Source organism: Humulus lupulus, chromosome 9 (assembly GCF_963169125.1).
Source record: "Humulus lupulus chromosome 9, drHumLupu1.1, whole genome shotgun sequence".
Taxonomy (NCBI): domain Eukaryota; kingdom Viridiplantae; phylum Streptophyta; class Magnoliopsida; order Rosales; family Cannabaceae; genus Humulus; species Humulus lupulus.
The window spans coordinates 5,549,440-5,575,036 of NC_084801.1; the positions used below are offsets into that span (position 1 = coordinate 5,549,440).

General features: G+C 35.5%; 2 protein-coding genes and 1 long non-coding RNA gene across 4 annotated transcripts; all 3 read left to right on the top strand.

Annotated features, from left to right (window-relative positions):
* The first annotated feature begins 1,358 nt into the window (after nt 1-1,358).
* On the top strand, nt 1,359-8,640 carry LOC133799321 (putative disease resistance protein RGA3). The gene is made up of 5 exons (XM_062237341.1): nt 1,359-1,403; nt 1,722-1,808; nt 1,920-2,099; nt 5,780-8,424; nt 8,496-8,640. Exons 1-5 carry the CDS (start codon nt 1,359-1,361, stop codon nt 8,638-8,640), a joined length of 3,102 nt encoding a protein of 1,033 aa, XP_062093325.1.
* A 72-nt stretch (nt 8,641-8,712) lies between these two features.
* Nucleotides 8,713-9,245, top strand: LOC133801028 (uncharacterized). The gene is made up of 2 exons (XR_009876707.1): nt 8,713-8,850; nt 8,970-9,245. It is a non-coding gene; the product is annotated as an uncharacterized LOC133801028 (long non-coding RNA).
* A 3,701-nt stretch (nt 9,246-12,946) lies between these two features.
* Nucleotides 12,947-23,616, top strand: LOC133802225 (putative disease resistance protein RGA3). Of its 2 annotated transcripts, XM_062240496.1 has the most exons (3): nt 13,394-21,300; nt 22,237-22,300; nt 23,461-23,616. In XM_062240496.1, the coding sequence occupies exon 1, from the start codon at nt 13,596-13,598 to the stop codon at nt 15,171-15,173; it is 1,578 nt and encodes a 525-aa protein (XP_062096480.1). In that variant the 5' UTR covers nt 13,394-13,595; the 3' UTR covers nt 15,174-21,300; nt 22,237-22,300; nt 23,461-23,616. The 2 variants fall into 2 exon arrangements, with proteins under 2 accessions (XP_062096481.1, XP_062096480.1); XM_062240497.1 differs by lacking the exons at nt 13,394-21,300; nt 22,237-22,300 and adding an exon at nt 12,947-13,386.
* Nucleotides 23,617-25,597: the final 1,981 nt, after the last annotated feature.

A 25,597-nucleotide genomic window follows, 5' to 3' on the forward strand; every position in this document is an offset into this window, starting at 1 on the left:
CAACATCAGGAGGGAATCTTACCCGACCAACCATATTAGAAGGGAGTCTTACCTGACCAGCCACATCAGAAGGGAAGTTTAGCCGACCAGGTATGTTGAGTTACCTGCCTAGTGATTTTTTTTTACAAATCTTAGTAACAACTTCAACCCGAATTGCTCGTAACTACTGCACGAATCTCTCAGATATCACGGGGTAATAGATATATTATTGTAATTTAAATTTGTTTATTACTTAATTAATTAAAGTTGGTTGAAATAACTAAGGACTCCGTCAAAACGGGAGATTTTTCGGTCCATAAGCCTATACATAAAGGGCTCATGCCATCATTTAAAGGGGTTGATCTTTTTGAGACTTGGAAACTCTCTAATTTTGAGACTTTGAGACTGTTACTTGGGGCATTCTTGGGGCATTTTCTGAGAGAACTTAGAGAGAGAAACATTGTACTTTTCGACTTATACTTAAGAAATTCAGTTGGCTCAGGTTCATCTGATCTTAAGTGTAGGGACATATATAATAACTCCAAGTGGCTTAGGCTATTATCAACAAATTGGGGCTGAACCACTATAAAATATTATTTGTGTCTACTCAAGGCTTACTGTCGTTTGTGCGTCTACTCGCCTTAGCCAAAATCGTGGTCAACAGAAAGTAAACCAAAGTGCAAATTGCACTATAAAAGGGAAATTTGACTATTGATGCCATAACAAAAATATCTTACCCACTATATACATGTCCATTTGATCCTAGTATTTTCCTTAGTTCCAAAAATACCCTTGTCATTTGTTTCTCACTTTCTCTCTCTACTATCTCGGACTCTCTCTATTCTCTCCCTCACTCTCTCGGTCCTAAAACAAAAATCCCCAAAATCTCTTATTCTCCTTTCGCATTCACTGTCGAATTTTTGGCATTTTCTTCCACGACCACGACCGCACAGAAAGTGACAAGAAATCTCGACCGGAGTTGAAAAGGAAGGTGAGAAAACCCACGAGGATTGTCAAAACAACCCTGAAATAGAAAAAAGTGAGAGATTTACTTGTTATTTTGCAAGAAATTGTTTGGGCCTGGTTTATTTGTTAATTTTTTATTCATAGGATAGATCAGGGCTGGGGAATAAAGAAATCTGGGTTTTTTTTTTAGATTTTTGTTCACCTCAATAGACTTCGATAGACCTCGATAGTTATGTTAGGTTCTGTGTTTGATTGTGCCTCGATAAGCCTCGACAAGCCTCGATAGAATTAGGCATACTCTGTTTTATCATTTGCCTCGATAGGCCTCGATAAAGTTAGATATATTCTGATTTTGCATTGCTTTGATAGACTTCGATAGACCTCGATAAAGTTAGGTATTTCTATGATTTAGCATGGACCTCCATAGGATTCGAAAGAATTATGTCTATTCTGATTTTGTCTGTGCCTCGATAGACCTCGACAGGCCTCAATAGTAATGGTCAGCATCACTATTGTGTGTTACCTCGACATGCCTCAATAGAGTTAGGTATTTTTATGATTTAGCATGGGCATTGATAGGCCTCGATAGAATTCGAAAGGATTATGTATATTCTGATTTTGCATGTGCCTCGATAGACCTCGACAGGCCTCGATATTTTATTTGTCGTTTTATTTTTTAAAACCTCGATGGGTCTCGACATGCCTCGATGGTCCTTGATGTTTACCAGATTGTTTAAAATATATTCCTAATATTTTGTTTTTGTTTTTGTTTTTAGATGCTTGATTTCATTGTACCATTGGAGAAGCACTTTTCTAGTCGTGTCCTTAAGGGGTATTGCTTACTTGGATACCCTTATATAGCAGTTTAGGAGGCATGGGCTAATTGAATGGGCAAAGGCATGCCCATTGGGACAGTTCTTCAAGGCTAAGCCATTTAGTTTTCTGGGGTTCTACTGCATCAACTTATGTTGCAGAAGGTGGAAAGCAAGAAGCCTGAAGAGGGCCAGTTCTACTTGGGAACCACTCTTTGCAGATTTGGGATTGCAGAGTTTTCCGTAGTCACCGAGCTGAATTTTGGGAACACCCCGTCCCCAGATGAGTTGAGAAAGCATCTTTCAAGTGATCGGGTCATCGCAAAATACTTTAATGGTGATGTTTGATGAACTTGAGGACCTCCAAACATATCTTGAGCAGAAAGCAAAGCCTTTTTCGTATTGTCGTATTTCTCCTGAGTGTCGTTAGACTAAGACAAGGTATTCCCCTATTTAATTAGTGTTTTTTGAAATCTGAATATTAAAGTTATTTTTATCTTGTATTGATACAAAATCGATTATAAGCAGTGTGGATTGTGGTATGTTTTCCATCAAACATATCGAGCATTTAGTTTCCCGGCTACCAATCGATACCATTATCGATGAGAACATGCCGCATTTCAGGACCAAGTGGTGTGTGGACCTATTTTATCAGAATTTGTTACCGTGATGCTCTTTACATTTTCTTGATACACATCTTGTATAATATAGTATATAGTTAGTTTTGTATTTGGTTTTTTATCAAACATTATTTTTTTGAAAGTTATTAAATAAAAAACTACTAAATTCACAAAATTTGTTTGCCTCGACAAAACTCGATGGGTCAAACGAACTGCCTCGATAAGACTCGATTGGGTCTAGAATAATGCTTAACCAAATATGCCTTGATAGACCTCGATAGGTCTAGAATAATACTTAACCAAATCTGCATCGATAGGACTCGATTGGCCTTGATAGGTCTTGAATAATACTTTACAAAATCTTCCTTGACATGCCTCGATAGGTCCAGAATAATACTTAACCAAATCTGCCTCAATAGGCCTCGATAGGACTCGACTGGCCTCGATGTGTCTAGATTAATACATAACGATATATGCCACGATAGGACTTGATTGGCCTCGACTGGCCTCGATGAGTCTAGATTAATACATAACGATATATGCCTCGATAGGACTCGATTGGCCTCAATGAGTCTAGATTAATACATAACGATATTGGCCTCGATGAGTCTAGATTAATACATAACGAGATATGCCTCGATAGGACTCGATTGGCCTCGATTGGTCCAGATTAATACATAAAGATATATGCCTCGATAGGAATCAATTGGCCTCGATGGGTCTAGATTAATACATAACAATATCTGCCTCGATAGGACTCGACTAGCCTCGATGGGTCCAGATTAAGGCCTATCTGTTAGGAAAATATATATTTGCCTCAATGGAAATGGTAAGAAATTTACAACTCTATGAAAAAAATACAATAGATAAGGATTGATTAAATAAAGTGTTACAACTCTATGACTGAAAAATACAAATAAACAAAAGAAGAAATAGAAGAAGAGAATAGTGAAATACAACTCTAAGCAAAAGATACAAATAAAGTGAAGTGTTTGAAACAAAAGAAATAAAGATGACAACTCTAAACAAAGATACAAGTAAATATAACAAGAATGATGAGAAGAGAAGCAATAGAAGAAAAATAAGAACAAGAACAAAACAATAAGAAACTCTCACTCACACAACCAAAGTGAAGAGTGTTGGGGATCACCAACTTGAACAAGGTTTGAAACCTTTGTCCAAAAGCTTATTTCCCCCTAACTCAAGCACTAAGGGATTTCTCACAGATTTTGGAAATGCTTTATGGAATAATCAAGCCTCAAGGTGTTTTATAGCCAAGTGCTCTAATGGATAGAAAAGTTGTTTCTTACAAGTGAGAAATAGACTCCTATTTATAAAGTTTAGAGAGACCCTTTGAATTTCAAATTTCACCAACCCCCATGGCTATTACCAATGATTAATTGGATGTTTATGGAATTAAAAATGAGATTTGAGAGTTATTTGGGTTTTTGGAGACGTTAAAAAAGAATTGGAAAAACTAAAAATCTTGTCAGATTTTCACCTGTGGCCGTGCCCAGGGACATCAACAAATATTGTAACATATAATAGAGAGTATCACATATTGTAACATATAATAGAGAGTTACAATATTTAGATATATGAGAAATATCCAAATATGTAACATATTTGGTGTTACAAATTCAGCAACAAATTTGTAACTTCCAAATATTACCCCTTATTGTGTAAATTTGTTGTTACACAATATTGAGATGAATTTCTTAAAGCCATATGTGAAATAACTATTAGAGATAAGATTTAAACCCTAATAATGTGTTTTGGGGGTTACAAAATCAATTGGGAGGGTTTGGAACCGTTTGGAAAAACAACATAATTTCAAGTGCTGAAACTGGTCAGTGGCCGCGACCATAGGATGTTGGTGGCCACGGCCTGTGGGACAGAGAGCAGTGGCCGCGGCCATTGATGTCTCTGGGCGCGGCCATAGGTGAAAATCTGACAAGATTTTCAGTTTTTTCAATTCTTTTTGAACGGCTCCAAAAACCCAAATAATTCCCAAATCTCATTTTTAATTCCATAAACATCCAATTAATCATTGGTAACAACCATGGGGGTTGGTGGAATTTGAAATTCAAAGGGTGTCTCTAAACTCTATAAATAGGAGCCTATTGCTCACTTTAAAGACACAACTTTTCTATTCATTAGAGCACTTGGCTAGAAAACACCTTGAGGCTTGATTATTCTAGAAAGCATTTCCAAAATCCGTGAGAGATCTCTTAATGCTTGAGTTAGGATGAAATAAGCTTTTGGACAAAGGTTTCATACCTTGTTCAAGTTGGTGATCCCCAATACTCTTCACTTTGGTTGTGTGAGTGAGAGTTTCTTATTGTTTTGCTCTTGTTCTTATTTTTCTTCTATTGCTTCTCGACCCATATTATATTTTGTGCCAAATTTGGCACAACTTTTAGAGTATCTTAAATGGAGTGCAAAAAATGTGGTGCATTGTTATATTTAGCATATTTTAACAATATTATCACTCTAATGGTGTTCTAAAAGGTGTGTCAAATTTGGCACATGCTTAAAGTTGTGCCAAATTTGGCACAAGATATAGCATGAGCCAAATTTAGCACGACAATTAGTGTCACTTTTTTTATTTACCATGTTGTCACTAATTTATTAACTAATAATTAATAATTATATTTTTTACAAAAATAAAAATTTGGGTACTTTTTGTATATTATCAATAAATATTAAATGAATTGTTGACTTTTTTTAGTTAATTTGCATCTTGTGCATTGGAGCACAATTACAAATATTGAGTCAAATATATCATTGACTCCTTTTTTGTGCTAAATTTGGCACAAAATTTACATCTTGCATTAGAAATGGTCTTAGCATATGTCAAATTTGGCATACTTTTTAGAACACCATTAGAGATATAATTTTTGTAAGATGTGCAAAATATAGCATTGCGCCAGTTTTTTGGCACTTCATTAAAGATGTTCGAACTTGGTTATCTAAAAAGTGGACAACTTGTATATTTATATGGTTTTATGTTTATCATGGGCGACTACTTAAAAAAAAAAACTTTGAGTAAACAAATAGGAGTATCAGTTGTTCCAACCCACCTTTCCAAGTTCATTATTACATATATAGTATAATTTAAATTTTTGTGACTTAGGAGAATAAATATTGTAGGGTCACATGGTTGGGGATTAGTTAGGGATTGCTCTTTTAATACATATAAAACGATGATGATCTTTCTTTATTCTTTAAAAAAGATAAGATTCCCACGATTAAGGTAGAATAATTAATCATAATTAGTCCACTATGACGCGCATAATGAATATAATATACTACATATTTATATATATATAATTTTAATATACTCCATATCATGTTGTCTCTTAATTCATTTCTATTATTGTGAATCAAATCTGTTTTTAGACTCTAAGCATTGAAGCTCAAAGCATTGCCATGGCTGAGGCTCTAGTTTCTGGTCTCATAAAGGAGCTTGTTTCACTCGCTTTTCAAGGACTTAATGAAGAGGTAAGACTGGTGAAGGACGTGGATGAAGATGTTCAACAGCTGAAGACCAATCTCGAAGCTATTCATGCTGTGCTCGAAGATGCGGAAAGAAGACAATTTTCTGATCAAAGCGTGAGAAAATGGGTGGATAGGCTGAAAGATGTGTCGTTCGACATGGATAACGTGTTGGATGAGTGGAGCACTGCTATTTTGAAACTCAAAATAGATCAGAAACAACAAGGTGAACATGCTTCTTCTTCTCGAACTAGCATTAATGAGAAGGTATGCCTCTCTATTCCATCACCTTTTTCTTGTTTCAAATCCAAAGTTAATCGAATTACTCTGCGTCATGACATCGCTCACAAAATCAAAGGCCTCAATAAAAAGCTAGATAGGATTGCTAGAGAGAAAGATAGGTTTCAACTTAGCACAACAACCTTAGAGCAACCTATGGAGCGACCTAGGACAACCTCGTTTGTTATTGAAACTGACGTGTTTGGGCGAAATAATGATAAGGACAAGTTGGTTAGTAGGTTGTTAGCTGAGGATAGTTGTACTCATCAGGATCAAACCTTCAATATTATTCCTATTATAGGTATGGGGGGAATGGGGAAGACTACTCTAGCCCAGTTGGTGTATAATGATAAGAAGGTCAAGGATCACTTCGATCTTAGAATTTGGGTATGTGTTTCGGAACCATTTGAAGAGATTAAGATTGCAAAAGCCATTGTTGAATCCATTGAAGGTAGTGCCCCAAATATCAATGAATTAGAAAACTTGCTCCAATATATGCATAAGTGTATCGAAGGAAAGAGGTATCTTCTTATCTTGGATGATGTGTGGACTGAGGATAGGCAGAAGTGGGAGCAATTAAGGATTCCTTTGAAGTATGGTGGTGTGGGAAGTAGAATACTTGTAACTACAAGGAAAAAGGAAGTTGTTGTTGTAATGGAAGTCACAGCGGAGAGCGTGATTACATTGGAGGAGCTGTCTGAAGAGCATTGTTGGAGAATATTTAAGAAACTTGCATTCTTTGAAAGAAATGAGGATGAGTGTCGTGTACTAGAAGAAGTTGGTCAAAAAATTGCTAGAAAGGCCAAGGGTTCACCTCTTGTTGCAAAAATTTTGGGAAGTCTCATGTGCTTTAAAAAGACCAAAACTCAATGGGAGGATGTTCTAAGTAGTGAATTGTGGCAATCCAAGGATTTTGAAAACATCTTTACTCCTTTCTTCTTAAGTTATTATGACTTGTCCGCAAAAGAAAAACGATGTTTCTCGTATTGTTCAATATTTCCAAAGGATTATGAATTTGTCAGAGATCAATTGGTTGGGATGTGGATGTCGCAAAGTTTTGTAGGATGTGGCAATAACTCAAAAAAAGAAGGTCATGATTGTTTTGAAACTTTAGTCATGAGATCCTTCTTTCAAGATTTTAGAAAAGATCTTGATGGCGTTATCACCCGTTGCAAGATGCATGACATAGTGCATGACTTTGCTCAATTTTTGACAAGTGATGAATGTGTCACTTTGGTAGTTGATGACAATATTGAAGAGGAGTTGAAACTACTTGATGAAAAGGCTCGTCATTTGTGCTTGGAAGTCGGAGCTGGCACAAAAGTTCCTGTCATGAAATACAAAGGAATGAATCAAAAGAATCTTCGCTCCTTACTTGTTTTGCCATACACAGGAACTACTATTAGTGATGATGCATCACTGTTCTCAGATCTTGTATTCCTTCGAACATTAACTTTGAGAAGATGTGGGATCAAGAAATTACCAAAGAGTATTGGAAATTTGTTACATTTGAGATATCTGAATTTAGTCGGCAATGGAGTATTGGAAGAATTACCAGAGACTTTATGTGACCTGTGTAATTTGCAAACTCTAAATTTGTCATATTGCTCTTCACTTTCAAGGCTACCAGAAAGGATGGAGAAACTACTAAATTTAAAACATCTCTATTTAAGGGAGTGTTTTAAATTAAAAGGACTCTCAAAAGGTATTGGTAATTTGACTTGCCTTCAAACATTAGATATGTTGGCTATTCCTAACGATGAGAATAAGAATAAAGGAGAATATTTTGATATACAGGATTTAGAAAAAATGAAGAGCCTTCGATTTAGTAATGTGTTTCAAATAAAGGATTGTGGAAATATAAAAAATGTGGAGGATGCAAAGAAAATAGATTTGAAAAAAAATGACCAAATTTCTTTTTTAATTCTTGATTTTGGAAGGATTGAAGATCAAAATAATGAATTTGGAGATGATATAAAGATATTCGAAGCTTTGGAGCCACACACAAACTTGAAAATGTTACGCATTGAGGATTTCATGGGGGCCAGCTTGTCTCCACGCCCCAAATGGTTGATGTCATTGGTTAATCTAAAACAAATATGCCTCTACTCTTGTGTGAATTGTGAGATCTTACCTTCTTTTGGAAAGCTGCCAGTTCTCGAGAAGCTATCCGTAAGTGGCATGAATAATGTAAAAAAGTTGGGCCTTGAATTCTATGGAATAGAAGAGAAAAAAGACCAAGAAGATGGGGACACAGAAATGGATAGAGTGTTTATAGATTCTCCATTGATTTTATTTCCAAAATTAGAAGTGATCTACTTTGAGTCCATGAAGCAACTAGAAAAGTGGGAATGGAGCAACATTACATCAACAATAAGAATAATGCCATGTCTAATGCACTTGGAATTTTGGAAATGTCCGAGTCTACAAGAACTACCTCAGTTTTTGCAAACAATAACCTCACTCAAACAATTATCCATACGTAAGTGTGAGATTATGGAGGAGCATTGTCAGAAGAGAACAAGTAAGGAGTGGGACAAAATATGTCACATCCCAAACATTGAAATAAATTTTGATTTTGTGCGAAAAGATGGAATTTGGATCGACCATGAAGGCAATGAGAGCAATATCAATGATGGTATTGGGACATCTTCTTCAACAAACTAATATTCAAGATGCAAATATCCTTATTCAAGGTATGTGTAATCCATTTATTTTGCAACAAATACCTTATTCAAGCTAATGCCTCCGTAATTAGTGTTCTATAATAAGAATTATTTATTAGCTATCTTTGATATTGTATTTTTTTGGTCAGGGTTCCAGGAGTTGGATTTGGAAATTGCTCGAGATATGATATTATTCATTCGAATTATGTTGTTTTGTTTTGTTTTGTTGTGTTGTGTTTTGAGTATGTACTCTTTTTCCTTCTTAGACTTTTTCCCACTGAGGTTTTTTATCTAAGAAGGTTTTAACGAGGCATATTCTGGATTGGTGTTTTACCAATTCCAATTTAGAATTTAGTTTTCATTTGGATTGTTTGTAAACTCTTGTGTATTCATTTCTTTAATCAGAATATATATCTACTTTATTTGGTGTTTGTTGAGCATATGATAGATGAATTAGTTGGGTGCCAACCTAGTTGGGATGCCTCTAATTCTATTGATGCTCCTTCACCAAATGTATTTTTTATATTATTATTTTTTTTATATATATTTTTACTTGAATAAGGAAATGTTTACATGAGTTGTTATCTAATGATTCTGATTCATTCCATTCATACTAAATAAAAATGTAAAAAATAGTTATATATATCTAGGTGATTGCATAAGTTCTTACTTTAGTGTGATTAATTCAACACTTAATTTACTTCATTGATTGAATTTGAAATTCTATCTTTTAAGATTACCAACTGAATTTAACAAATAATTTAATTAATGCGAAATAGTTAAACAATTGTTTGATCAGAAAGATATCATGATGTATCTAAACAGATTGCGTTGATGAATCAGAATAGACGAACATAATTTAAATAAACTAAAAGTAATGTGACACAAGAAATTTTTTACGTGGTTAAAAAAACCTTGTCCATGGGGCTATGCCCAGAAATAAAATCAATTAGTAAAGTTTCAAGAATACAATAAGCAATTGACTTATACAAGTTTAGACTTACTCTATATCATTGTCGTAACATTGAAGTACTCCACTTTAATAATCATATTTTGATAAAATCAAGAACACGAAATCCCTTCTGAACTTGATGAGTGCTCGCTTCCTCCCGAAGTGAGACTTATGGAATTCTTCTCTTGAAGATTGTATGTCACGTTCGCAAACTTTATGACATGTTTAAGAATAAACAACACAACACAAAGCAAAACAAACAAAGAAAGAAATAGTTAAACAAAGACTACTCTTTACATATAAAAGAACTCTTCAAAATATAAAACGTTAGATTGGTGAAGAGATGATATTAGTTGCTGCTTATGTCTGATATTTATAGAGTTTAGGAAATCTTAAGCGAGCCCAATCTCATCCATGATCTCAATCAGATCAAATCAAGAAGTTTCTAAAAATAACTCTCAATTATCTTTATTGCAGAATATTCCAGATGTAACAGAGAGAATCATCATGTAGCATTAAGAAAATGGACGAACTTGAACTTAAATCCAAACCAGATTCATTTCGAATTTAACTTACTTGGGCACAAAGAATATTTCAGTTTTCTCTTTTTAAATCAAGAATTATATGCAGTGATCAATTCTATATCAATCATGATTATTATAGACAAAATTGTCATTAATAAATATGGAAACTTTAACTATATAAAATTCATTAAATTTAGAATTCATACTTAACCAAAAGAAACAAATCCACTAATTACTCAAGATAAAATTTCAAAAATAACAATTAAATTGAAAAAATATATTTGATAAAAAGAGCCAATATTAAAATTTTATAGAATTTGAAAATACACCGTTGCCATAGCCTCCTCTCTTTCCCATCATCCAAATTCATAACGATTCACGTCAGTACATGTTTGTAATCAGAAAAACCAAAACAATTAAAATGTTGCTATTTTTTAATGACTAAAAGACTCGATTTGGTAAAAGAAAAAATCAGGGACTAAATGCCAAATAATTTAATATATTGGTATTGTTCATATCTAAACCCTTACATTTTTTTGCTATATATTGTTTATTCTATCCTTTATCCGATTTTCCATGGAATTTGGGTTGAGTGTTTCTAATTATAACTTTTAACAAAATTTTAAATTTTATCGACAATCTTAGTATTATTCTATATATTAAATCCTCATATATCTTTTACATAATATTTTGTATAATAATAATAATAATAATAAAATCATTAAAAAACTAAAAAAATTGTAAAAAAAAAACAATAAAGACTTAATTCATGTTATTTATTGATTTCAAAAATTTTAATTTTAGTTATTCTTCTTAGAGACTAATAAATTGCTAAACAAAGTATTAATGCTAAGAGTAATAATTGGAATACACTCAAATTACAAGTTAATCCCAACCATACAATTAAAAGTGATGTGTGTAGAAATTATGTATAATTTAAGTGTGTTCAATTATTACTCTATATAATTTTATTGTACTAAATCTAGTATAATTGATATTATTTTACATATTTTGCACAAAACATTTGCAAATAATTTGATACAGTGGGATAATAGTGTAACTAACCTAAAATATGTACTACTACAATATATACTTTCCTAGTCACATTTTTATGTCCTAACAAATGATATAGGACATGAAAATTTTTAAATGACTGTTCATGTCCTACATGAGGGTTATGAATTTTTTTATATTTATGTTCTACTTTGTTGGATATGAAAAGCGGTGTGGGACGTGGAAGTCCATGGAATAAAAAAAAAAAAAGCATTCACGTTCCACAATGCAAGACATGAAATGTCTATCTAATTATACAAAAAAAGTCTCACGCCGTTTAGAACCAATGCACTTCCTCTCTCTTTCTTCTATAAATTAAACATTCAATATTTCTAAACATAATTAATCAAATATACATTTATTATTAATAATTACACGATCTTTGTTTATTTTCATATAATTCACATATTATAAAACAAGCATGCTAATTCCTAGAACATACTCCTGTGAAATTGATATAAATACAAAGTAAAATATAGAAACTTACATTACGTAGCGGTGGAACAACTCCTTCCTTCAATCTCTAACGCAGGGTACTAAATCGTTGGCGGCCATCCGTCACGAAAGAGTAAGTTAAAGTTAAAATGTTATCAAAGTTATTTTCTTTTAAATTATATACTCAATAACATTTGGGAAATATATTTTAGGTGAACCCGGACCTTATTGAGTCATGGAAGAAGCGATAAATGATTGTGTAAACGATGCTCACCCAGATTATGTAAGTTTAAATTATGTTTTTTTTTTAATATTCTTAGAGTTATTTTTATTGTTATTGTCTTCAACATTTTCTGAAAACAGGAAGGTTGATTTTGAGTTACAAACCTAGCACGCATCCAGTGTCGCCTCCAATGATGATGATTCGACAATAGTTAATCAGGTGAAGGTGGTACAAAAAGTATTGGGTCAAAGGCGTGGACAAGAGCGAGGAGTGGGCCGCAAATTGAAGGGGTCGGGGTCAAACAAGGCAAAAAATAATTATGATCACACTATAAATATTAGTATTAATAATATAATTTGGTTTTAAATAATTTTTATTATTTATATTTTATTTATTTGTAAACTCAATTATATTTCTATTTTACATTTTAATCATTTGTAAGACTTTATAAATAAGAACTCATTTTCTATAATTTACATGTAAATTTTAAGTAACAAAATTCTACCAAATTTTAGTTATATTTCTCATCTTTTTTCTAAAATTATTAGGAGAATATCTAGCATAATACACTAACATTCTTAAGAAATTATTATGCCTTGTGATTTTGTTTGATATTTTTATTCACCACTACGTGCTTTAAGTTAATATATTGTAGTAATTTATCTTCTTTTATTTCTTTCTCGTCATATTATTATCTCTAGTATATAGATTTTGGTAGATGACAAGTCTTGCAGCGGTGGGGACGTGTAGGGTGAGAATAGGTACAATAGAAACCAAAACCAAAACTATTCGTTTTGGTTGAGGTTCAAATCTACAGTAACAGCACCGACACTTTTAAGATATGTAAGATAAGAAGATAAGATATGGGACACAAATACTGACAATGTGGATATTCATGATAGAAGACAAATTATTTTATTAATTTGTAAAATGAAAAAAACTTTTTTTTTTACTAATTAGCCCTACAATAATACGCATGATGAATATAATATACTACATATCAGATCATGTTGTTTCTCAATTCATTTCTATTATTGTGAATCAACTCTGTTTTCAGACTCTAAGCATTGATGCTCAAAGAATTGCCATGGCTGAGGCTCTAGTTTCTGGTCTCATACAGGAGCTTGTTTCACTAGCTTTTCAACGACTTGAAGAAGAGGTGAGACTGGTGAAGGACGTGGATGAAGATGTTCAACAGTTGAAGACCAATTTCGAAGCTATTCATGCTGTGCTCGAAGATGCGGAAAGAAGACAATTTGCTGATCAAAGCGTGAGAAAATGGATGGATAGGCTGAAAGATGTGTCGTTCGACATGGATACCGTGTTGGATGAGTGGAGCACTGCTATTTTGAAACTCAAAATAGATCAGAAACAACAAGGTGAGCATGCTTCTTCTTCTCGAACTAGCATTAATGAGAAAGTATGTCTCTCTATTGCGTCACCTTTTTCTTGCTTCAAATCCAAAGTTAATCGAATTATTCTGCGTCATGACATCGCTCACAAAATCAAAGACCTTAATAAAAAGCTAGATAGGATCGCTAGAGAGAAAGATAGGTTTCAACTTAGCACAACAACCTTAGAACAACCTATGGAGCGACCTAGGACAACCTCGTTTGTTATTGAAACTGACATATTTGGGCGAGGTAATGATAAGGACAAGTTGGTTAGTAGGCTGTTAGCTGGGGATAGTTGTACTCATCTGGATCAAAAATTCAATATTATTCCTATTATAGGGATGGGGGGAATGGGGAAGACTACTCTAGCCCAGTTGGTGTATAATGATGAGAAGGTCAAGGATCACTTCGATCTTAGAATTTGGGTATGTGTTTCGGAACCATTTGAAGAGATTAAGATTGCAAAAGCCATTGTTGAATCCATTGAAGATAGTGCCCCAAATATCAATGAATTAGAAAACTTGCTCCAATATATGTGCAAGTGTATTGAAGGAAAGAGGTATCTTCTTATCTTGGATGATGTGTGGACTGAGGATAGGCAGAAGTGGGAGCTATTAAGGATTCCTTTGAAGTGTGGTGGTGTGGGAAGTCGAATACTTGTTACTACAAGGAAAAAGGAAGTTGCTGTTGTAATGGAAGTCGCGGCAGAGAGCGTGATTACATTGGAGGAGCTGTCTGAAGAGCATTGTTGGTCAATATTTAAGAAACTTGCATTCTTTGAAAGAAATGAGGATGAGTGCCAAGTACTAGAAGAAGTTGGTCAAAAAATTGCTAGAAAGGCCAAGGGTTCACCTCTTGTTGCAAAAATTTTGAGAAGTCTTATGTGCTCTAAAAAGACCAAAACCCAATGGGAGGATGTTCTAAGTAGTGAATTGTGGCAATCCAAAGATTTTAAAAGCATCTTTACTCCTTTCTTCTTAAGTTATTATGACTTGTCTGCAAAAGAAAAACGATGTTTCTCGTATTGTTCATTATTTCCAAAGGATTATGAATTTTTCAGAGATCACTTGGTTGAGATGTGGATGTCGCAAAGTTTTGTAGGATGTGGCAATAACTCAAAAAAAGAAGGTCATGATTGTTTTGAAACTTTAGTCATGAGATCCTTCTTTCAAGATTTTATAAAAGATGGTCTTGATGGTGTTATCACCCGTTGCAAGATGCATGACATAGTGCATGACTTTGCTCAATTTTTGACAAGTGATGAATGTGTTACTTTGGTAGTTGATGACAATATTGAAGAGAAGTTGAAACTACTTGATGAAAAGGCTCGTCATTTATGCTTGGAAGTCGGAGCTGGCACAAAAGTTCCTGTCATGAAATACAAAAGAATGAATCAAAAGAATCTTCGCTCCTTATTACTTACTTTGCCATATAGAGGAACTACTATTAGTGTTGATGCATCAATGTTCTCAGATCTTGTATTCCTTCGAACATTAACTTTGAGAAGTTGTGGGATTAAGAAATTACCAAAGAGTATTGGCAATTTGCTACATTTGAGATATCTGAATTTATTCAACAATGAAAAATTGGAAGAATTACCAGATGTTGACTGCATTTTTGGCCAACGACGTGAGAACGTCAAAAACGATGAAACCTTCAAGAGAAATAAAACGACACAGACGGTTTTGAAAAGAAAGCAAATAACACACACAATTTTTATAGTGGTTCAGCCCCAATATGTTGGTAATAGCCTAATCCACTTAGAGTTGTGATTATAGATCTGTACTCAATATCAGATGAACTGAGCCAACTGAGTTTCTTCAGTACAGATTACAAGAATACAAGAATTCTTTCAGATACAAGCACTTTCTCTCCCTAGAAAATTCAGACCCAAAATTTCCAAAAGTCCAAAAAGTCCCCCCTTTTCTAATCCCATAAGCCATATATTTATAGGCTTAGGATCGTACATCTGCTATCCCCTAGAATCGGGATATTTTATTATTCTTATTATATTTAAATTACAAAAATATTCAAAATGTAACAGAACACCAAATTTGTGGGAAGAATGAGAGATTCCCGCGTATGCCAAGACCGATTCTTGTTGAAGCCGTTTCTGGGAATCTTGACGTAGTCTGTTCTACCTGGTTGATGAATATCACCTTCTGGTCGACCATACCTCTACTGGACAGTCACGCACTTGGCATGTAGGACACGCACTCCTCTGGTCTAACATGGCACACTGGTCTAGCATGACACATCTCTGGTCTAACATGGCACACTGGACTAGCATGACACATCTCTGGTCTAACATGGCACACTGGTCTAGCATGACACATCTCTGGTTTAACATGGCTTACTGAGCTACTCCTAAGCCAAGTCACTTTATCACAACTCTGAGGAGCCAATATATTTATCGACTTATTAATGTGTCTTTTACGGACCATGTACTGCCACTTGTCACCTCTATTGCCACGTCATCGTTCTCCAATATTTGGGGATAACACCAGAGACTTTATGTGATCTATGTAATTTGCAAACTCTAGATTTGTCACGTTTCTATTCACTTTCAAGACTACCAGAAATGATGGAGAAACTACTAAATTTAAAACATCTCTATTTATGGGGTTGTTTAAAATTAAAAGGACTCTCAAAAGGTATTGGTTATTTGACTTGCCTTCAAACATTAGATATGTTGGCTATTTGTCACGTTTCTATTCACTTTCAAGACTACCAGAAAGGATGGAGAAACTACTAAATTTAAAACATCTCTATTTATGGGGTTGTTTAAAATTAAAAGGAGTCTCAAAAGGTATTGGTTATTTGACTTGCCTTCAAACATTAGATATGTTGGCTATTCCTAACGATGAGAATAAGAATAAAGGAGAATATTTTGATATAGAGGATTTAGAAAAAATGAAGAGTCTTCGATTTGGTAGTGCGTTTCATATACAGGATTGTGGAAATATTAAAAATGTGGAGGATGCTAAGAAAATAGATTTGAAAAATAATGACCAAATTTCTTCTTTGATTCTTGATTTTGGAAGGATTGAAGACCGAAATAATGGATTTGGAGATGATATAAAGATACTCGAAGCTTTGGAGCCACACCCAAACTTGAAATGTTTAAATATTCAGGATTTTATGGGGGCCAGCTTGTCTCCATGCCCCAAATGGTTGATGTCATTGGTTAATCTAAAGCTAATATGGCTCTACTCTTGTGTGAATTGTGAGATCTTACCTTCTTTTGGAAAGCTGCCAATTCTCGAGATGCTATATGTAAGAAGCATGAATAGTGTAAAAAGGTTGGTGTAACGCCCCAACTCCTGGGACCGTTATGATGTGCCTTGCAAACAGTGCTAAACTCGCTAATCGAGTCATTTGGCCAAAATCGTGAACTAAGTATGATTAGCGGCTTAGGGATTAAAAACTTTGGTTAGGATGTAACGTCTCACTAGAACGTTTAATATATATATACATTGGGATCCTGAAAATATAATTTCAGGGTTTATTACAGAAAATATTTACAACAGGCCGTTCTAAGCGGCAAAACAGGGTTCAACCCTAGTTCCACTTTAAACCTCGGCCGTGGTGGACGAGCAGCTGCATATGTACACGTCATCACCTAAGCTCTCCAACTCAAGGATGGCCCAGCTTCCTCTTGCCTTTACCTGCACCACATAGCACCCGTGAGCCGAAGCCCAACAAGAAAACACAATATAACATGATATGATATCAACTATAACCATAGTAACCATTTGGAACCAACGGTCCATCCAGATAGGTGACAATAGCCAAAAGTCACAATAATGAGCATCGCTCCCTCTAGCCATGTGACGATAGGGTCACCAGGGCTCAACTGATAAGTGATTCTTTCATAAGTTTGATTTGATTAGGACAGGTGCAAGGTGATTAGTCACCAACATAACCTTCCTCACGACTCTAGAGTCGAAACTGTGGACAACGTCCCTTAGCCATGTGACAACCAGTCACCGGGGTCATATACCTTGGCTATAATCATCTGGTCTTAGACCAGGTAAGCGCTTATAGTTCTCATTGACCTTCCGGTCGATCCAGCACTAATACCCCATATGAGTCATTCAATGCCGACCTCGATTAGATCTAATCTTTATTTGGCCCGGCGTTTACAACGCACTGCCACCCCTGACCCTTGGGTCGGTAAAACACGACCAGTGTTCAGCCCGTGGTGAACTTAACTGATAAGTCACAGCTTCACAGACGGATCTGACACCATTGTCAATTCTGACTAATAAGTCAGCGCCATACACAGGTAAGCCATGCCACCAAACATATACCACATGTCCAATATCCATAAACAAGGTATACAACATGCTTACTTAACAGATATTAGTACAATTAGGACAATGCATTAACACAGAGGCTCAAACTCTGAACGATATCACACCCAGTATACAAAGCATGTCCTAATCACATGTTTCTCATGCATCATATGCAATATATCCAACAGTCCAACATGCACCAGTAACAGCCATGCATGTCACATTTAATAGTCAACCAACATGCATCAAGAATAACCATGCATGTCACACATAATAATCAACCGACATGCATCAATAATAACCATGCATGTCATACTCATTAATCAACCAACATGCATCATAATAACCACGCATGTCTCACATACACAGGGTGCAGTTTCTTACCTCAAAGTCGAGCTAGAACGATTAAAAGAACGACCCTTGAGAACGATCAATTTTTAGTCCTTTAGCGGTCACCTAGTCATAACCAAATATAAGATATCATCAATAAAAATGACCAACATAAGTTCCAAAACCAATATCTAACCTCCGGGACCTCAATCCCCACTTAACCGGCTACTCGGATCAACCCTGAGGCCTATGGTTTGAATCCCTAAGCTAAAAACATGCTTTTGGTCAAAATGGCCTAAAGGGCCGCGGCCCTCCCCTGCTGCACCGCGGCACGCCCTCAAACAGAGAGGGCTCCCCTCTGCCAAACGCCAAGGGCCGCGGCGCTCCCCTGCTGCGCCGCGGCGCCCAGCCCAAACCAGCCAAGTCGGCCACACGCACCCGATTTTCCCCTGTGCTATTTCCTCTCGAACCAGTCCCTCTAACCAACATAAAACCTTCTCCAAACATATAATTAAACCCCTAGACAACACCCATAACCTCCCCTCATCAAAACCCAATCCTATAATCCATCAAAACCCCTTTGAATCCAAGCTTCTAACAAAGATCAAAAGCTGAAAACCAAAGTTTGAAAACAGAGCACCACCTGAAGTAAGTGACTAGAAATCACCTTGAATCCTGTTTTGAGTCCCCTTTGATGGTTGTTACAGGTTCCCTAGCTGCCACCCTTAATCCCCTAGCTCAACACCTCCATTTGAGCTCTCAAAATCCAAAGAAAGGTGAGGGAGGAAGCTTGTACGGGATGGAAGGAGAAGGAGGAAGATAGGCTCTGTTTTAATATCAATCTACAGCCTTTATATCATATATATCCTTAGGGTTAAAAGACCAAAATACCCCTAGGTCTTCCAAAGCTTCAAAAGCCACTTCAAGGGTAAAATTGTCCTTTCCGACCTATACCGTTAACCATAATTAACGCTCTCCAATTCCCGCTAATCTCAATATCCTCAAACACCAATAATTCATACCCCGTTACCCTAAAATCCCCGGTAACGCTATAATTACTAATATCACCCCGAGACTCACCTCGAGCCCCGAGCTCAATCCCGTTATGACTAGACCGAACACTTGCATCCCATGATCGTCTCATGTCGATAAGCTCGAACCAATCCACCTTATAATGTGGCTATATTAAATAATCACTATCATGCACCCAAAATATACAATTACGCCCACAGTGGCCAAATTACCAAAATACCTTCACAATAATAAATTCTCCCATATGCATGCACCCACCATCATATAATAATATAATTCACGTAAACATGCATATAATCATTAAATACTTAAATAAATCAATTATGGCCCTCCCGGCCTCCTAATCAAGGTCCTAAACCTTATTAGGAAATTTGGGGCATTACAACTATCCCCTCCTTACAGAAATTTCGTCCTCGAAATTTACTCAACAACTCGGAACCGAAGTTCCACTCACTGGATATAAATTCCCTTAAGTCATTCCTTGACTTCAGTATTTCGATAGCCTTACATTAACCCAAGGTACATTATGCTCAATGGAACCTCATTACTTATGTCACAATCTGAACTGGCTATTCCTTACCGGAATACTTAACCTAACCTTCAGATCCTTACAACTCAACTCATAGGTTCCCTCGGTCCATACCCACCGCATGGAAACACATAACTCACTGCATACTACTGCCAGTGCTAAAAGTAAAACTGATTCAGAGTCACCCTATTCAGACCCAATCAGGATCCAACTGCCGACGCATACTAGGGCTTAACTCACCTTAATTTCTCACCCCTTTTCCCATGGTGATACTTTAGAGAAGATACATTCTCCTACTTGGAATTCCACATTCCCACTATCCAGTTTAATAATATTTCCCATTCATTCCAAGGAGTGATCATCCAAGATTCAAACTTCAGCAATCTCATAACTCCCCTGAACCACCTCAGGATCCAGACACATACATATATTTCCTCACTCATCTTATAAGATGTTCCTCCAATCATAATTGGATAACCCTCTCTCTCTGATTTGCCACCAGTCTGAGAGTAACAATCTGCACTGAGTTTCCATTTGCATACTCATTGCCTTCCTAACCCTTCCATAACTTGGAAGTCACAATAAAGTCTTCATCTGATAAGATAGACCTTGAGTCCACGAAGGCTCTCTATCCTTCCCACAAGGAAACTTAAATATTGACCAGTTGTACTATTCACCTATCTTTACTGATAGAACAAACTCACTTGGACTACCGGTCCACAATGACTTAATTCCCATTTCATACCGATCCATCAACCTGGGAATCCCACCGCGAAACTCATCGCGATGCTCACCTATTCCCACTATGAAATACCCAAAGGCTGTAATGGCCTTGCTGTTTCCTGATACTCTGTCTTAATCTGTTAGCAGGTTAAGAGCTTACACGTGCCTCAATATATGCCTCTTCTGTAATATCCAACATTTTCATTATACATTTTTTTATTATAAATCAGAGTTTTAATACATAAAATGTACAAGTTTACAAATTTAAGAAATAGTAATGGAAAAATAGTGTTTAAAATATGATTTTATGTTTTTAATGAGATTAAAGAGAGAGAAACTTGAGTAGTCAAGTATTGGACCCAAATGTCATATAATTTTAATTGGGGATATTTATAAAATTAAGAAAGTTTTGCTAAAGGGCTTATTTGAAAAGAATTTTAGTATTTTGGGTCCAAGTGTAATTTAAAAAAAAAAAAAAAAAAAAGGCTTCAGCCTTTCTTTTTACCCGAGCCCCTCTCTCTCTCTCCTCGGAAACTCTCTCTCTCTCTCTCTCTCTTTCTCTCTCTCTGCGTGTTACTGTTGCCGACGACGCAGGAGTACTTTCCGGCCACCACTTTTAGCCACGCGCCGGACCGTTGGATTCAGAGGCCTCCGAACTATCGACCTACGCGGGAATCTAGAGCTCACTCGCCGATTAAACGCCTCAACCACTCGATTTAAGTTCGGCCACCCCGCGACTTCAAAGTTGCGATTCGGCCACCTCGGGCATCCGTTTGCCGATCCGTCACCACCATCGTGCTCCTCATGTTGTGGGCTTCAAAACCCAATAACTTGTTCCTACATCTACCATAGTTGGGTGGTGGGCCCACCACGAGCCACCGCGATCCACCGTAAACCGACGGTCGAAACTTAGTGTTCGAGGTTCCGAAGTACGTTTTGAGTTTCAGAAAATCATCGTTTGACTTGTTGTGGAACCTGATCATTTTGGTATAATTTCTTTAACCTATATATTGTGATTTAATTATGATTGATTAGAGTAATTGTTATTATGTGTATTTATAGTATATAATTATATATTATTGATATATGGAATATTTTCTGTAATTTACTGGCTGTCTGGGATTATATGTATTTTTTTTATACAGGTTTTGATTTTGGGATTGTCAACTTTATAGCCGTTGTGCTGTCCAATTTCCTAGAAAATATTAGATATTAAATAAAGTATAAAAATACATATTTAATTGATTTTATATTAATATGGAAATTATTATGATTAATTAATTTTAACTATTATTGTTATTGTTTTGTTAAGTAAATCAAGAATACATATATATATATATATATATGAAAAGTATGATTTATAGTAAACCTATTATCTAACCATTATTATTGTATATTAATATTTTATTAATATTTGAATATTAAAATAATATCAAATATTAGTTTCTTACAGTTATTGATATTTGTAAGACTAGTGAATTTTGGAGAAAGTATATTTACTATATCACTGGAATTGATATTATGACTAATTAATAATAATATAAATATTTATATTTATATTATTATCATTATATTGATTATTACAACTTTATGTTAAAAATATGATTTCTTTTATAAAATGACTATTTGAATATATACATTCATATATGTATTGCTATTGAAGTATTTTGTTATTAATATCGAAATAAGTTTAATTATAGACGATAATTATTATTTTTGTTGGGATTATTATTATTATTATCATAAGAGTACATTATCTTATGAGCAAGGTTTAAAGCATTGTTTTATATGAAGAGTTATTTGCATTACGTTGATAATAATTATTATTATCATTTATATAGTTTCTGGTATTGTTAATATACACTATCAATAGTGTATATTTACGATTTTGATAGAATTTAATAAATGATGTGCCTTGAATAGGATTTGTATGGATTTGATTGATTGACTCTTGCTGAGCAATTTTAAAATAAGCTAAGGACCTAAGGTAAGTAAATCTCACCTTTTTGTGCTTAGGTGTAAGATGCATGACTACATTGATTGTGTACATCTAATGAGTTAAGTATGGTATGATGATGATGCATATGATAAGTATGTGAAGAATGGTTATATGAACACCATAAGGGTGTTGTGTGATATGTAATTGATGAATTCCGTGATATGTGAAAGATGTCTTACTTGGTTAAGAATGATATGAATTATGTGCAAGTATGTGTTCTTATGTTGATGGATATGTGGATTACTCTATGTTCATGATTTGTTATATGTTATGATATATGAAGCGTTTAAGTTTTTAGGCTGGAAACCTTAGACCTGAGTCATAGCTCTACGTTAAGGTATAACAACGCCACCAACCCAAAGCTTCATGTATTATGACTAAAGATGTTTTGAGTTATATGAGATGTGATACAATGCCTTGATTGAATACCATCAAACATGAATCATGAACATGAACATTGACATTTCAGCATCAGCATGTATGCATGGCATGTACAGTTATGTGATACATTATTATGTGATATAAGACCATGCATATAAATATGAGGAAAATTGTTAATGCATTGAAATGTCTTATGTGAAGTGAACATTTTAATGACACAAGGCTTAAGCAAAGTGATAATAAGATGTTTAAAAAGGGTGCCACTGTTTTGATGAAGCAATCAAGTAAGTTCAGTAAAGAAGACAGAAGTCTATAAGACTTATAGTGGCTGCCCACTAGTGTGGGCTAGGTCAGAGTTGACCATTCAGATATGTTTGCCATGTTTCCGTCTTTCTCCTCCATATGTGTAATAAGTATGGCAGCTATGGCAACGATGAAATGAGTGTTATGATGAGCCTAGCTGAGATGATGGCTAGCCGGAGGAGAACCCATGGGATTCTATATGATATGTGTAACAAGCCCTGCAGGCATTGGCTGAATCAAACAGTGTGCACAAGTGATATTGGGCCCATAAAAATGTGAAACTAAAAGAAAGAGCATAAAAGTAAAGTTTGAAAGTGCTTGAGCAATAAATGAAATGCATAAGTATATAAGTCAGCATATTAGTATATGTGCACCACAAACTCACGACATTCATGTGTATGTGTATGCATGAGATTTGCTTACTGAGCGTTAGCTCATTATGTTATTTTCCAACATTTTTCCAGGTGTGGCTTTAGCTGTTGAGCAACTTGTGGAGCACGGACTCAGTAGCAATGCAATAATGGTTTAGAGTTTTCATATGGCTGCCTTAAATTTAAAGTATTCATACGTGTAATAATTTCTACTAATAAGTTTATATAAAAGTTATAAATTTTTCTGTATTTCTTCGTATCATTTTATTTAATTCTTTTGGTCAAGTGCCTTACATACTCGTAAACCCTAGAATTACGAGTATGTGACAGACGTACCCTACCTTAGGGACGTTACATCTTCATCCCAGGCCATCACTATAAAATTTCCATATCGTGCTACCCTTTCACAACGCCTGAATGAAATGAATTAAAGAATAGCATGAGATTCATCCAGAATCTCTCAGTAAACCTCAATATCCATCGGATCCCAAGTCCGATCTCTATACCACCATAAACTCATGTCTGTTACTAAACAACCTTTAGCTAATCCAGCTAAAGCTTCGCATTCAACCTTGCCCGTCTGTGGCTCACTTAACCATCTTTCCCTTTTATCTTTCTCGAGATGATAATCTCAAACGATAAACTGGCCACTTGGCCCACTAGAAACTCTACCCAGTCCTGGTCAGATTCCTTAATCAACATGTTGCATAGGCAATCACTTTTCTCTATCACTAGGATGTCATAACAACCCACTAGCTGATCCTGATCTATAAAGACCCAGCACTTCCTTCCCAAGGCACCTGAAATATCTTTACTATCCATGGACACTCCTGTCCCCAAGGCACTCTTCACTCTTGGAAATTCTCCGCAGAGAAAACACCACTATTCCATCGTCCAAGACGATCATAAATCCCATTCAAGTCTACCCTTGATTGCACTATTCATCTGGTTCACAAACACTTAGCATCAAACCAATTCTCAAAATATATCAAGCACTCGCAGTGCTCTAATCTGATACTAGCTCAATCCTTTACATAATTTTCTCACTCTGATCTCTAACTGGTCTTAACCAGATGCAAGATCCACTTTAAAGGATTCCGTCTTACTCAGCAACTAACTCTTTAATTCTTATAACCCCACTGAGCCACTCGAAACAGTGCCTACATCTGATTCCATCCCTGGTATTAAACCAATCACTCGATTGGGAAATCACTCGAGATATGGTATTATTCATTCAGTTCATGTTGTTTTGTTGTGTTTTGAACATGTACTCTTTTTCCTTCTTAGAATTTTTCCCACTGAGGTTTTTTATCTAAGAAGGTTTTAACGAGGAATATTCCGGATTGGTGTTTTACCAATTCCAATTGGGAAATTTGATATAATATGCTAAAAAATTAAACAAGGTAAAAAATTAAACCCGAAAAATAAACATAGGAAAGTTATCCTACTTTTTCAATTTCTTCCCCAAATTACCCCTCACTTTTCAACTTCCCCCCATTTTCTCTAACTCCCTTCTCTCTCCTCCTTCTCGCCATCTCTCTGTTCTACTGACCAGAAAGTGGGAACTCGTGCATGGAACCCAGCCACCGAGCCGAACCCAGCCACCCCGCAATGCCACACTGAACCCAGCGAGACCTCCACCCACCACGACCTCAGCTAGACCTCAGCCGGACCTCCCACACACTCAACCGACCTCCACATTCATTTTTCTCACCCAAAAGCAATGGGCAAGTGTTTTTTATGCAAAATATTGTTGGCTTTTGTTATATTTAGTGTAAGTTGTATGGATCTGCACATTGTTGGTTGTATTTTGTCCATTTTGTGTTATGAAATGATAGTAGACTATGCTCCGTTTTCTGCGTTTTTTTCTGGGGTTTTCATTTTTTTGCGATTTTTGAACGATAAATTGCGATTTTGTGCGATTTCTACCAAAGTCAGAGGTTATGGATGAAACTATGCGACATTTGAACGATGCCATTGCGATGTTATATGTGTGATAAAAACTAAGTATTTTTGGGCGATTTGTGGGCGACTTTAAATTTTTTTTGTTTGTGACACATTCAATTGTATTTGGGCCTGTATTGTATGATGGTGTTTGGGCTGTCGAGGGTTTCAACTGGGTATTCAATTCCCCAACAAGTAAGACGTTGATGTTTGACATTGACACTACTCTGGAAAAGTTGCGTGAAGTTTTGTATGAAGAGTTGGATGTGGATCCTTTAGTGTATGA